Source organism: Chelmon rostratus, chromosome 17 (genome assembly GCF_017976325.1).
Source record: "Chelmon rostratus isolate fCheRos1 chromosome 17, fCheRos1.pri, whole genome shotgun sequence".
Lineage (NCBI taxonomy): Eukaryota > Metazoa > Chordata > Actinopteri > Chaetodontiformes > Chaetodontidae > Chelmon > Chelmon rostratus.
The window spans coordinates 8,533,429-8,547,116 of record NC_055674.1 but is presented as its reverse complement, the minus strand read 5'-3'; the positions used below and the strand labels follow the sequence as shown (position 1 = coordinate 8,547,116).

Sequence of the window (13,688 nt, the reverse complement as noted above, 5' to 3'; positions counted from 1 at the left end):
TAGGTGCTACTTGCGTATGTGACAAGAGAAGTACAAATGGGGTCTACCAGTTACAACAAAAAAAAATGGACAGCTTTGTTAAGGGTACGTAAATCAGAACTGAGATTTAACAAGCTTAATTGTTTCCAATCATTCATCACAGGGTCGCCAACTTTAAGAGGTTCCCCTAGTATTGATTACATGCATTTACTGTATGAGTCAGCCCATGAGCACACAAACTGACTCAAATAGCCATGAGTCAAACACATTGTAACAGGAAAAGGCAAGAATCATGCCAGCTCTTTCAGGCTAAACATCCAGCTGGTTAGGATAAGCAAGCCAAACCCTACCAGGAAAACAGGAGACACTTCTACTACTGACACACACACACACACACACACACACACACACACACACACACACACACACACACACACACACACACACACACACACACACACACACACACACACACAAAACCCACCCCCTTCTTCCTCTGTAGTCCCCCTTCCCCCATACCCCCCTCTCTCATCAGGAGGTTCTTGGTTTCTGGCTGAAATCTGGATAACAATACTTTTCTCAACACAACACAGAAAAAAAATCTAAATTGGATTGTTGAGCTGGGATACGTAAAACTAGAGATAGTACTAACCACATGATAGTGCCAAGAACAATTACTCTAGGCTGTCGTTAATCTAACCTTCTCTTCATCTTTTAACCGTATATTTCATTTGATAAGATTTTGATTGTAACCATTTCGGTGACCCTGTTGAATATCTGAAAACTCATTACGAGTCAACCTAACCGGGCAACATTACCTTTTCACAGAGACTGAATGAGCAATTTTTTCCAGAAGGGCGTCCAGTTTTTGGAAATCCAACAAATCGTTTGACTTGGCATGCATCTTGTAATCCATTTATGAACTCCACTAAACAGAAACAGAAACCAAAAACTAAAAAAGGGCACAAAAGAATTACACAGAAGTTTGTTTTTCCTTCTCTCTCATCCAAAACACAGGAGGGACTTATTCTCCAGGCTCCAGTATGTATCCTAAAATCCCACAGAATGCGGTGAGTAATCCGTAGTGTAGTCCAAGAGGAGTTTGAAGATGGCTATTCTACAAAAAAAGGCCCCAGCCTGGAAACAGTGGGTCCAGGCGGGGAGGATAGGCTGTGGAAGCCTACAGCCAGCAGGCTGTGTTAGCTGTGTGAACCGGTCCTCTCTCTACCCCATCCCCCTCTCAGCAGTACAACGGCCCAGTTGCTACAGGCTCTTCGTTCCATTGTGTGTCCTCTCCAGGGCCTCCCCAACTTAAATGGACACAAGCCACAAGCAAGAAGTGTACAAGGAGGAGAGGGGAAGGCGAGAGAGGGGAGAGAGGGCTCCGACAAGATCCAGGAGGAGCACTTTATACCTCTAGCTCGCTCTCTCACCCTCTCTCTAGCACAGGCAGAGCAGCATGCAGTTACTCAACAGTAAAAATGGCTCTGCTATTTCCTCATTCAGGGGAGCCTCAGCCCACACACCCCTCCCTCCCTCCCTCTCTCTCTCCTACGCGCTTGCTCATTCCACCCCTCCCCTCTTTTCCCATCAATAGCTTGAGGTCCTTGCTCTCTCCTCTCTCTCTCTCACTCTGTTACACCTTTAACACCCCACCCCCGTCCTGTCTTTTCCTCCGTCCATTTCATCATGCCCCACCCCCACTCACTCCCTCAGAGTGATCTTGTATATGCCTTCCCCCACCAATTTAAGGGCTTCCTTATCTGCACTCCATCCTCTCCTCATATACCACTTGCATTCATATCGTGGCTGGACGACTCCAATAAAGAAGTGGCACAACATTTTTTGTTGTTGTTTTTGGCAGAATGTTGGGAGAACATCTGATATTGGGCTAGATCAATAACATAAATTATGCAGTCCCATGAGCACCAGCAGCTCTGAATCACATTTACATTCAAGCAGAGAACTTGATCAGGGTTACCAAAATGACCACTTGACCAAAAAGGTACAAAAAAAAAAAGAAAGAAAGAAAGAATGCAAAAGAGTGAGACCACCCACTGTGCCATCCTGTTGCACAGCCCCTTCCAGTAATGACATTCATGACTGTTCATGACTACACTGCACCGGCAGCAGGAAGTGGAGAACTCCTTTAAGTAGACAAACTGCATTATTTCCATTAATAATCTATAATGATTTTGTGTTTTGACAAATTTATCTTTGGATATGACTGCGGCCATATACTTTTAGCTCAGATCTTATCAAGAGACATGACTCAATATATGATTGTGAATGTGATATGTATAATGCACAAAACTTAAAAAATCAAGTTCTTAATAGGTCAGGTAAATGCAGTAGTGCTAGTAAGTGCTGCCTAATAATACCTGCATAACGCCTATAAAAGGGCCAGAAGGAACAAGGATCGCTCTGATTGATTATGTTAGAATGAGGGAACATAAGAAAGCACAGGAATCACAACTAAAGATACAATTACAAGAGACAGATGTGACATACAGTGACCCTGCGTGCTCTGTACCAATCACCAAACCTGCCTGACAGTGCTGCCTTTTAACGATGCTAAAGTAACACCAGCACTAACACCAACCTTCTGTTTATCACTCACCAAGAGAGAACATGAGGCAACTATTTGATGGTGAGTATATAAAATGCAATCATTTGCAAATTAATTGGATTTACTGACAACGGTTTTACGTTTTAGTGTTCCCACGCCCATGTAGTGACATCCTTCATACATGCGTGTTTCACAATGTAGCGAACCTTGCCTAACCCTTGCTTGTGAACCATTTAAAGATGCCTGTTTCATGCCCAATCAAGATACTATCACCTGCTACCAATTCACCTGTTTAGCCCTGGAATGTTACAAACGGGTGTTTTTGAACATTCAACAACTTTCTCAGTCTTTTGTTGCTCCTGTCCCAACTGTTTAAAAATGTGTGTTGCTGGCATGAATTTCAGAATACACCTATATTTACAAAAATCAATAAAATTGATAAGGCAAAACCCTAAGTACACTACCTGTTGAAAAACAAATGATGGTCCAACTAAGTGTAAACCAGATGGGATGGCATGTCACTGCAAAATGCTGTGGTAGCCATGCTGGTTAAGCGTGCCTTGAATTTTGAATAAATCACCAACAGTGCCACCAGCAAAGCACGCCGACACATCACACCTCCTTCTCCATGCTTTACGGTGGGAAGCAGACACGTTGAAACAATCTGCTCACTTTTTCTGCGTCTCACAAAGACATGGCGGGTGGAACTGAAAATCTCAAATTGGGACTCATCAGACCAAAATACAGATTTCCACTGGTCTAATGTCCATTCCTTGTGTTTCTTGGCCCAAACAAGTCTCCTTTTCTTATTGTTCTTCCTCAGTAGTGGTTTCTATGCAGCTATTCGACCATGAAGACCTGATTCACGCTGTCTCCTCTGAGCAGTTGATGTTGAGATTCGCCTGCTACTTGAACTCTGCCTCATGAAGCTGATTGAGGGAATGCCAAGAGTAAGCAAAGCTGTCATCAAAGCAAAAGGTGGCTACTTCGAAGAATCTAAAATATAAAACATAGTCTGGTTTAACCCTTTTTTGTTTACCACATAATTCCATACTGTGGTTCCTTCATACTTTGATGTCTTCAGTATCAATCTACAATGTAGAAAGTAATAAAAATAAAGAAACAAAACTGAGTGAGAAGGTGTGTCAAAAGTTTTGACTGGTATTGTATATTGTTTACAATGAGTATATGTCAAAAGGGTAGGGTGACCAGAATGCTTCGAAGCTTCTACTGTTGCCATAGTAACAGTCATCCAAATCAGAATTCGAATGCTGGGTTTTTTGGGTTTTTTTTGGTTTTTTTGAAGAGAGAGGTCAGAGATCAGCTACACCAAAATAGTGGAACGAAGACTGATAAATGGAGCACAGAATAGTTTCTGCGAGGGGAAAAAACATCTTTGTGAAGGGAGGTTTTCTGCATGAACATGCAAGCTAGACCCCACTTCCAGCTGCCCAATACTTGTTCTCTTGTCAAGTTGACTTTTGAGACTTTGAAGACGGGAGTGGAAATGTGGCTGATGTCTCCCCTCCTGTCCTGGTCTCTCATTGTATTATTGATTACATTAAAAGCAACGTATATTAAGTGAATGATGACCTCAAGTTGATGATAGCTTGCATTGTGTCCACCCTATTGTATGATGTCTGTGTACCTAAAACCTAATATACACTACCAGAAGCAAACTGCCTGATGCCCTCTCACCTCTGAATCAATCTCAAGTGTCACTTGCACACAAACACTCCTACACACCTACACAATTTCTATATTAGTCAGATGTCGAGCACACAAGAGATCAGGCGAGTAAAGAGTCACACACTGCAATGTATACTTGTCAGGTGACTGGTGAGTGCAATGCACAACGTCTGTTTTCCCAAATGAAACAGGCAGCAGCTCATGTATGCTGCAGCCAGACACAGTGTCCTCACAGACCTACTTCCCTTTCCACGTGCCATATGCACCATTCCCAAAGACAATACAGCAGCTGCCAGAGTGACAAAGCTCCAACCTACAGCAATTCAGAGGAGGCCAAACCAATGGCCCTGTCACTAGAAGGGTGGGGGGAGATTGTATTCAGACACAGGGAAGGAGGGAGGGATGATAGCGAGAGCAAGGGGGAGAGCGAAGGAGAGAGGTGCATTTAGACTGGGGGTTGGGTCAGACGGAGAGGCAGCAATGCACACAGAGATGAGACTCTGCGACGAAGTCTGATGGTGCTTCCATTAATCATCGGCGCACTGGAGTAGTCTAAATCTACAGGGACCCAGAGTGGAGAAACCAGAGAACAGGCAATTTGCCAACTTGACATGGTGTAGCATGCACTTGTGTGTGTTCAGTTATGCACTGGAAAAAACAATTGAAAGAAGAAGGTTTGTGAAGGGGGTGCTTAGTAGTAATGACCGCCAAACCTGTTTTTGTTATTTTTGCATTAATTGAATGTAACAATGACTCTGGAGTGATAAAATATTGCTTTTTACACAAAGAAAATCTTTTAACAACCCAGAAATCACAATCCAAGCATTTTCTTTTCACTAATGAAACATGCTGTGTAGACATACATTGTCTATGCTTCTACGAGAGCAAAACACCACAGTCAATCTTCCTACTACATCCAGGATGAGGGAATGTCATGTCTATTCAAATGGGCACTCCACTGACTTTACAGAACTCTGAGGGAAAGTTTGAAAAAAATAACCCTGATGTTATCATCATACTAGACCCACAACAGACACTCACACCTCCATTTACACCTGGTATTTAAATGAGATCTGATCTGATGACTGATCTGTGCATTCTCATTATCCTCACTGGCCGCAAAACCTGCGTATAAGCAATTTGGAATGCCAGCAAATCAGCTACAGATTCCCTTCAGTTTTGTGAGCTGTTATGGTATTGGTATAATTATGGAAGTGCAATACTGTACTAGTTCACTGGAGTACCCCTTTAAGTACCTTCAAACTTATTACCTTTGAATTTTGGAAGGGATTAAGGATTTTACTTGTAAAGCATATCTGTCCCTGCATAGCAACCTTTCAACCAAAGTTTTCTGTCTCTGTCAATCATGCAGAAATCCAGATATGTATTTTACACTGCACACCAAAGTCCTTATCCTAAAATGTTTTCCTAATTTCATTCTACTTTACACCTTTAACTCTACTGAGTTTCTACTAAGATTTGTTTTGATGTTGGAAAGCACTGTATAACTGGTAAATCGTCTGAAATAATAACTGGTTAAACTACTCTCAAATCCACTCTGAAACTGCCTGAAAGTCATCATAAACAAGTCAGGCTGAAATTCTTAAAGCAGCTATAATCAATATTTTTGGAATAATAATGTATTCAATGACAACATAAAAACAATGTGACACATAAAAGGGGTCATAGGTTGCAGTGATAAACCCAGAGAAATATCATCCAAATTTGCATCTCTCCTCAGCATTTACAGAGCTTTAGGGCTGGTTTCAGCTCACTGTTTAACTGCCCAACGTGCAACTTTACTTTTTTGGTTCATCCTCACAGTGTTGTTTTCAGCTGCAACAGGCAGCTCTTTTCAACAAAAAGGCTCTGAAAACTCACTGGACGCTACCTGCTCAGCACCAAACAGTTAGCAACTAGCTGGTGAACACAGTGGAGCATTTAGCAACATAAGCACCAGATATTTCCCTCAGCAGCTGGTAGACACAAAAAAACGAGCTAAATGTTAAATATTGGACTTACATTTGCCAGGTGGCCAGACACACGACTCCACATGAATGATAATGTTGCTCCCTAACAGTGTTAGTGATGTGCAAATAAGCAACTGCTTGCTCATAAAGTCACCATATCATCTCAAAAGGTGATGATATGTCAATGCTGTCTTCCCAGCTAATGAAGCAAGTATGGAAAAAGATTATTTAAAGAATTCCAGTCCCTGTTGCAAACTTTTAGGTATTACTCAGTACATGCATTCTGCTAATGTCTGTCCCATGCAGCCTGGCACTGCTGACCACTCAGTGGCACTTAATGTCATGTCCTGACCTAATAAACTGGCATCTAAAAGTTTACAGTATGGATGAAATATATTTCATTTTTCAATATACTCTGTGACACACATGGGAGTGACAACTATTGAGAATTTTGACAATAAGTGAATGAAGTTGCTGCTTTTGGATGGTAGAAGTTGTAATAAATAACTGTGTCCCATAATATAGTCTATTGCTTTTGAAAAAAGTAACTACTACTCAGTATAAAGGACATTTGGGTTAGGCGAATGGATAAATGCTATTGATGAATTGCTGAGTCCTTCACCAGCTTGCTGGCTTTTGGGCAATTTCTGTCATTTTATTTTGCCAATTTAATGGTTTGCTTCTGAAGAACGAGTGGGAAGGAGTGAGTGTGAGAGAGAGAGAGCAAGAGAGCATGTATGACGCAGAGGCATTGTAGCAAAACATGGTATTAAATGGGTCTTAGGGCGAAATTATTAAAGACTGTAGTACTGATAAGCTCCAATGTTGCCAGTACTTTTTAACATTTTGTCTTAATTTATGATCGTGTTGCAGCATCGTGTTGCAGCATCTACTCTCTACGCTAACTACTGTAAAAGAGCCAGTAAAAAGCCAATACAAAGTCAAAACTTTCAATGCACCTGTGAGCGACATTTCAATCTGCTCTGTCTGAAGTCTCTAAACTGAAACAAACACACCTCTCCTTCCTCTATCAGCGGTACCCACAGGTAGTGATTGACATCAGCAGAGGGAGCACGACAGAGGACAGGAGTAAAGACAGATACTGACTAATGTCTGTGTCCTTCATTCTTTTCATGGGGTGGGGGCTGCAAAAAAGATTGTAAATTAAGAGACTGTGGGAGAATACCCTATGCTTACAAAGAACTTAAGTTTTCAATCTAAATAAATGATTAGATATTTTCATTCTTCTAGTGTATTTTAATTTAATGAAATGTCACAGTTAAGGAAGGCTATGTTGTGTTAATTGCCTATTCTGTTTTGTTTTTACAAAGGTTTACATTTTTGCCACCAAAAATGTACTTTGGCCCGTAAATTTAGAAGCTTGATGACCCATGACGCTAGTGCTGAAAAATATTAGCATCTATTTCTGCTTACTCTTTGCTTATTTGTTGAGCTTTGTTGTTATTGTTCTTAACTGTAATGTATATTACTCTGTAAGTCCACTGAGATGAATGGAAAAATGAATCAAATTCCTTTTATGTGCATGCATGCTTAGCTAATAAAGCTGATATTATGAAATAGATAACTGACCTAACATGGTATAGATTTCTGTTTCCATTAAAATTACATGGGTGACAGACAACTAAACTGTTGCTTTCAAGTAACTATTAGGGAAGAGCTTGCAATAAATACGATGAAGAACAGAAAAGCAATAGAAATTATTGGTCAGAAAATAATAAAAGTCTGTATCATATATACCCTACATGCCACTGTATCATATAGATACAAATTATTCAAAAGTGACAAATTAAGCACATACACTCACACTATAATAGATTTTGCTTGCTTGCTGATTTTTGCCATGGCCGTACACTCCTTTTCATTCAGAGGTCATTCACAACTAGGCCAAGGATGGTGTTACCATGGCAACTAAACCAAAGAGAACAGAACCAAAAAAAAAAAGAATTAAAAAAATAAGGGAAAAAAGAAAACAGGGGTGAAAAAAGTGTGCTCTTTGCGTAGGGTATTATAATGGCCATATTTCTCAGTTAGACAAAAATAAGATCTAAATCTGTAGATTATGCAGCCCACATGCATTTTCCTAGCTGCCGATTTTTTAACACCCCAAAATATTCTGGGTGGTGCAGCAGTTTCAAATGGAAAAACAACAATCATTCCATACTGGTACAATAAAATTATGTAACTAATAGCGCCGCTCTGTGAACCCTAACCCTAACTGGTATATGCAAGCACGTTGACCCAGTCTTTATTTACAAGCTCATGCTGCAGTTGATCAATTTTAACTAGGACAATTAATTTGCACTAACATGATTAATAGCTAAGCACAATGAGCTTGTTTGATTTACTGTTTACTTGTTAACTGCATGCCCTTTGACCCAATTCAGCTTCTTTACTTACAAAGTGTACTCAGTTATAACACTTACACACCTAACTAGTGACACAGACAATTTCATCACAAAGTTGACCCATAGCTTTCATTCATTCCCAGTATACACAGGTCCAGCTAACAGACTAACAAAATATTGTTCACGGGCTACAGAAAAGGCATTTGTATCCAGTAATAGCAGTCCTGGATCTTTAAACTGTTTCAGTTTTAGTGTACCTTTAGGCAAAGAAGTCATGGCATGTGACTGCATGTAAGCGAGGGTCTGTCATTAGATCTGTATGTCGTTGCACATTGGGCTATCAACTACTACAGCAATAGTCAAACATTAAATGAAAAAAACACGTTTAATTCCTTTACAATTTAAGATTCCTCTTACAAGGAAAACAGCAGGGACGGTGTGCTAAGTAACGGGCCTCTCCATGAGTAATCTGTTTGAACTCATCAGTCGGTTGAATGCCACTACTGTGTGCCTATAATACCTAAGCATACAAACACTACAGACCCAAACATATCGTTCTGGGATAGGGACCATGACCAGATGTGGAGTATAAAACGACAAACTGCAAAGTAATGACTGCAGGCGAGCGACCATCGTCGTGGAGCCAAGATCCTAACGTTAGGCCACAGGGCATAGATTATTGCCTGGGTTTCGTAATAGACGTCAGTTCCATGCATAGCAGATCTGAAAGGGTACGAAGATAAAGATATTTTGTTCCCAAGGTCGTGGCAGCAAGCTCTGGAAAATGAACATTACAGTTGTATTTTGTGTTATCTGCTCCATTGACTGCATTCTCATCTAATAGCCTCAGTCTGAGTGTGCGCCATCATCACCGTGACGGCGTCACCGTCTCCCACAACACAAGACAGTCGACGAGCAAACTAGCAATAGATGCCCAACACGGTGGTCGTACCAGCATTTGTGGTGCTATTTGTAGCGTAATTGTGGCCAATAGTGGATGAGACAGACAAGGGATGTCAGATAAACACACAATGTAGGTGCGGTTATTGTGTCTTTTGATAGACAACTGCCAACTAGCTTTAGCTAGCAAGCTAGTTAGCCAGAACAGGCCGCTATGCAAGTGAACGGTCTCAGTGGGCGCCGGGCATCAGCGCTATCTCTTAAGCCTTTACACTGCTGTTACCATGTCTCTTGCTGTCTACTTATTCGGTTTAATGGGACAACATGGCTGGCTGAATAATGTTTGAAACAACGGCGTTTACCTGGGTTTATCAGGTTGCCAGGGCGCGCGGGATCTTTCTCTCCGAGGATCCTGAACACCTCTCGTTGTCGATGACGTCACGCGTAGGTCTTTCGTTGAGGACGTAAAGAGCGTGTCACGGATTGCAACTTCAGTGGCGACTGAGAGGAGAAATTGTATCTGTGCACCCGGATCACTTGTAAAAAGATTTACGATTTAAAGCGTTTAAGGACAAAGCTACGGTGGAAAATATAGTTGAAACTTTTTTCATGCACGGCACTGTTCTAACATCACAGACCAAACATTATTTAATTTCAATGCATTAGGGAATATTCATTTGTCAGTGACCGGCAAGTAACAGTAAACTACAGAAAAGCAGCTGCTACAGCACATGATAACAGTATTCATTCTCATTGTTTAGTGTCTCATATCCTTCCACGAACAAACAAATATTAATTTAATAACTGTTTTTGATTAGATTAGATACGATTTAACTTCTTATGGTGGGATAAGGGAGAATAGAGTGAGAAAGTAGTGAGAAATAGATCCTCGAAACATTTTTTTAAATCTCTTATTTTAAGGATATGGTTACTAGACTGACGTGAGTTTTTTCCCTATTGCATAATGGTCATTAATGGTATCCACTTTGGGATTCTTTGTAGGTACTGTAACTGTTTCTTTTAAACGCACAGATAGAATGACATCTGGAGAGAATCAATGGTTTACAGCGCCTCACAGTGGGCAATCGCTGAGGGGCCTTGCATTTATTATTAAACCGAAGGTCAGCTACCATCCAAAAGTAAGCTTAAGATTTTAAATCTCTAATTTTTATTTCCTCAAGCGGTTAACTTTTATTGGAGCGAAATGCCAGATATTGAAAATACTTGTTTTCAATTATGTTAAAAATATATATCGTTTATTACCCCGGCGCATGCGTCTTGGCTTTGACGTGATTAGACCGTCTGGAAACCCGGAAGTAGTGTGAAGGTCTTCGGCACTGTTGGGAGTTTAGATAACATTTCACTGGTGCAGGATCCTAGTCGATGTGACCATGGGTGTTAAGCTAGAGGTGTTTAGAGTAAGTAGCAAACATTTCGAACAACGTACTTTGACATTTAAATGTGTTAATGTTAAGTACTAATCGGCCCAGGTTTCGGGGTTCGATTAGATAGTCACTATCATTAGGCTAACTGTGGTCACTATGTCACATTTTTTCGTTATCGTTCACTGGCTGATGTATTTGTTTTGAGCAGATGGTGCTGTATCTTTCCTTTCCTGTGGCTATGTTCTGGATCTCAAATCAAGCAGAGTACTTTGAAGAGTACATAGTAAAGAGAAAGGTCAGTAATGCTCGTAATAGTTTTAATCATACATATCAGTCCACATTTTCGAGACTTGTGGATTCTTCTTGTAATAACAAATATCTCTTTTCTGTGCTGTGATGGCAGAGGGAGATCTTCCCCCCTGACGAGGAAACGCATGTAAGTGTAATGCACAGAACTCATGTGTTAAAGCAATCTATACTGTCTATGAACTATAAAACCTAAAAACATTTTTTAAAGTCATTTGTAAAACAAAATTGTGGTTTGATTAATTATCTGTTTTCGTTTTCTAATCTTTCTGTGTATAAGACCTGGGTTAATAGTAATACAATGATTTCTTCCACTTTTCCTCGGGATTCAGCCCTGAAGCCACAAATCATTTTTGGATTTAGAGTAATTTGCCTTTTGTTTTTACACTTGCGTGTTTCCATAGCCCATTTTCTCACCTATTTATACAGAGTAATGTTTTTAATAGAGTCTTTTTTTATAACTACTGCCATACAGTGCAATATATGATAATAATGATAATGCTATATTTATTTTCAGAGGAAAGAGTTGGAGAACTTCAAAGAGCGGATGCGTGTTCGTAGGGAGCAGTGGCGATTAAAAGAGGCTTCTGTGGAATCTGAGAATTGAGGATTTTGTGTTGAAGAAATGAAGAATGGAATTCTCAACACCACCAATGGAGGATTATCTAGCAATGTTTTTTGGGCTGAAGAAAACTGGTCATGAGTAGGAGTGTGACACTTTGGAAATCTCTGAGAAGTTTACACATCGCTCAGGCGTGCTTTAATTTATATGTGTGACTTTTTCAAAGAACTTTTCAAATGCCAGAATTATTTGTGTTTGAATATCTGATCAGTTGAGATGCTGTGATTATACTGTCATAAGTTTATTATTTGAGTTTGTATGCAGTTGGATATAATGTGTTTATCAAGATTTCTTTTGTGAGGTGCAACACCCATAAAATGTATTCACTGTCTTGGAAAGGTTCCATGTTTTGAACACTGTATCACAGTGCACGTAATTAGGCAATTTTGACACTGATATCTCCTTGATTGAGACCTTGATGCCAAAGTGTAAACTGATTTGAATTAACTTATAGCCTAAGTATTCACCCCCTTCAAATCAGTATATATTAGAGGCACCCATGGCTGCATTCATTGCCTATAGCCCATCTTATAAAATCTAAAGTAACTTTATATTCTGGGTTGTCTTATTGGACAATATATTTTCCCTCAAGACATAGTTCACTTACAGACTGCAGCAAGTCTTCTTGTATGATTTACTTGTATTTTTCTGCATTCGTTGTAACCTCTACCCTCACAAGCCTTCTGGTTCCTGCTTCAGATGAGCGTACTCCCATCATGATGCAACAACCACCACCAGGCTTCGCAGTGGTTATCATGATTTTCTGGTATGTCTGGATCATGGGGTACAGCAAACTTACGGTAGTATGATGACCAAAAACCTCAGAACATAGAACTTCTCCTACCATCTGGCAAGCCCTAGCTAAGATATTCAGAATGTTTGTTAACAGTAGCTTTCTTACAAGAGTATAGTTACTTAATGCATTGCAGAGGCATTGAATGATCACTTGTCTTCATGATATTTACATCTTGTTGATAAAGTTATATTTTATTGAAAATCACTTGTCACACCTTTGCTACACACAGGATATCAACGTGTGATATTGTAAATCAATTTATTGTACCAGAGATGATTTAGCTGTGTGGTACTTTGACATTAAATAATGCTTTCTTCTGGTTATCACTGTCACAAAGGCCAAATTACATCCTCTCTGTTGATGCAATAAGTTGAGACGGCTGGGGGAACTGACCCCCATATAGGTACTGATTATGTCACTGTATGCACTGATTGAAGTGCAAAAAGTTGCAAGGTAATGCTTGTTTTAAGTGGTAACACTTGGTCTTGTGTACTTAGGAATAGAACTGTTCATAAATCATTTTCAATATGACATATCAAATAGAAAATTGCATCATAACCCTCTTGAGACAGCACAGCTATCTATGATCTCCAAAGTATGAATACATTGGCAGGAGCTGTGTTTGCCTTGTCCAAATACTCTTAGGTCTTGGATGTGTCCTGACACTAAACACACCTACTAAACTGCTGAACTTCTCAGTCATCGTGATGAAGTGATGACATGTTTTTCCCAAGTCTCATGAGATGATACCCTCAAATATATTTGGCAATGAAAAGTGGCCAGTTGGATGCCTCACAGTTTCCCAAGTCACTGGCAAGATAGAGTGTATATTTATTAGTAGCAGCTGTTTCTTTTTCATGGCTGCCATTCATTTTGAAATTCAGATTCAAAATAGGTTATTTCAGTATTTTATGATGTGATAGGGTGATAAATATTATTCTGCCTGCAGTAAGTGATGGAAGCCAAGTAAAAGGTACTTTAATGTACTTTATCCACCCTCAAAAAACTGCTGTTGTTACCAGAGCAGTACAGTGAATCTGCAGAAAAAGACCATGTAGCACAGCCCTTGTTAAAAAATAAAATTATTCAGAATTAATGTAACTGAT

General features: G+C 40.0%; 2 protein-coding genes across 5 annotated transcripts in view; one reads left to right on the top strand and one right to left on the bottom strand.

Annotated features, from left to right (window-relative positions):
* brd4 (bromodomain containing 4) overlaps nt 1–9,899 on the bottom strand; it is a 32,143-nt gene extending 22,244 nt beyond the window's left edge. For 2 of the 4 annotated variants that reach the window (XM_041956389.1, XM_041956388.1), the window contains exon 1: nt 798–1,231. In XM_041956389.1, coding sequence (XP_041812323.1) covers nt 798–895 — 98 coding nt within the window. In that variant the 5' untranslated portion in view covers nt 896–1,231. Of the gene's footprint in view, nt 1–797; nt 1,232–9,835 lie in introns of those variants that run through there. The other 2 variants (XM_041956390.1, XM_041956387.1) reach the window with 2 other exon arrangements.
* Nucleotides 9,900–10,773: 874 nt separating this feature from the next.
* On the top strand, nt 10,774–13,078 carry LOC121621273 (protein PET100 homolog, mitochondrial). Its single transcript, XM_041957678.1, has 4 exons — nt 10,774–10,891; nt 11,067–11,153; nt 11,262–11,294; nt 11,682–13,078. The coding sequence occupies exons 1-4, from the start codon at nt 10,865–10,867 to the stop codon at nt 11,769–11,771; spliced, it is 237 nt and encodes a 78-aa protein (XP_041813612.1). The 5' UTR covers nt 10,774–10,864; the 3' UTR covers nt 11,772–13,078.
* Nucleotides 13,079–13,688: the final 610 nt, after the last annotated feature.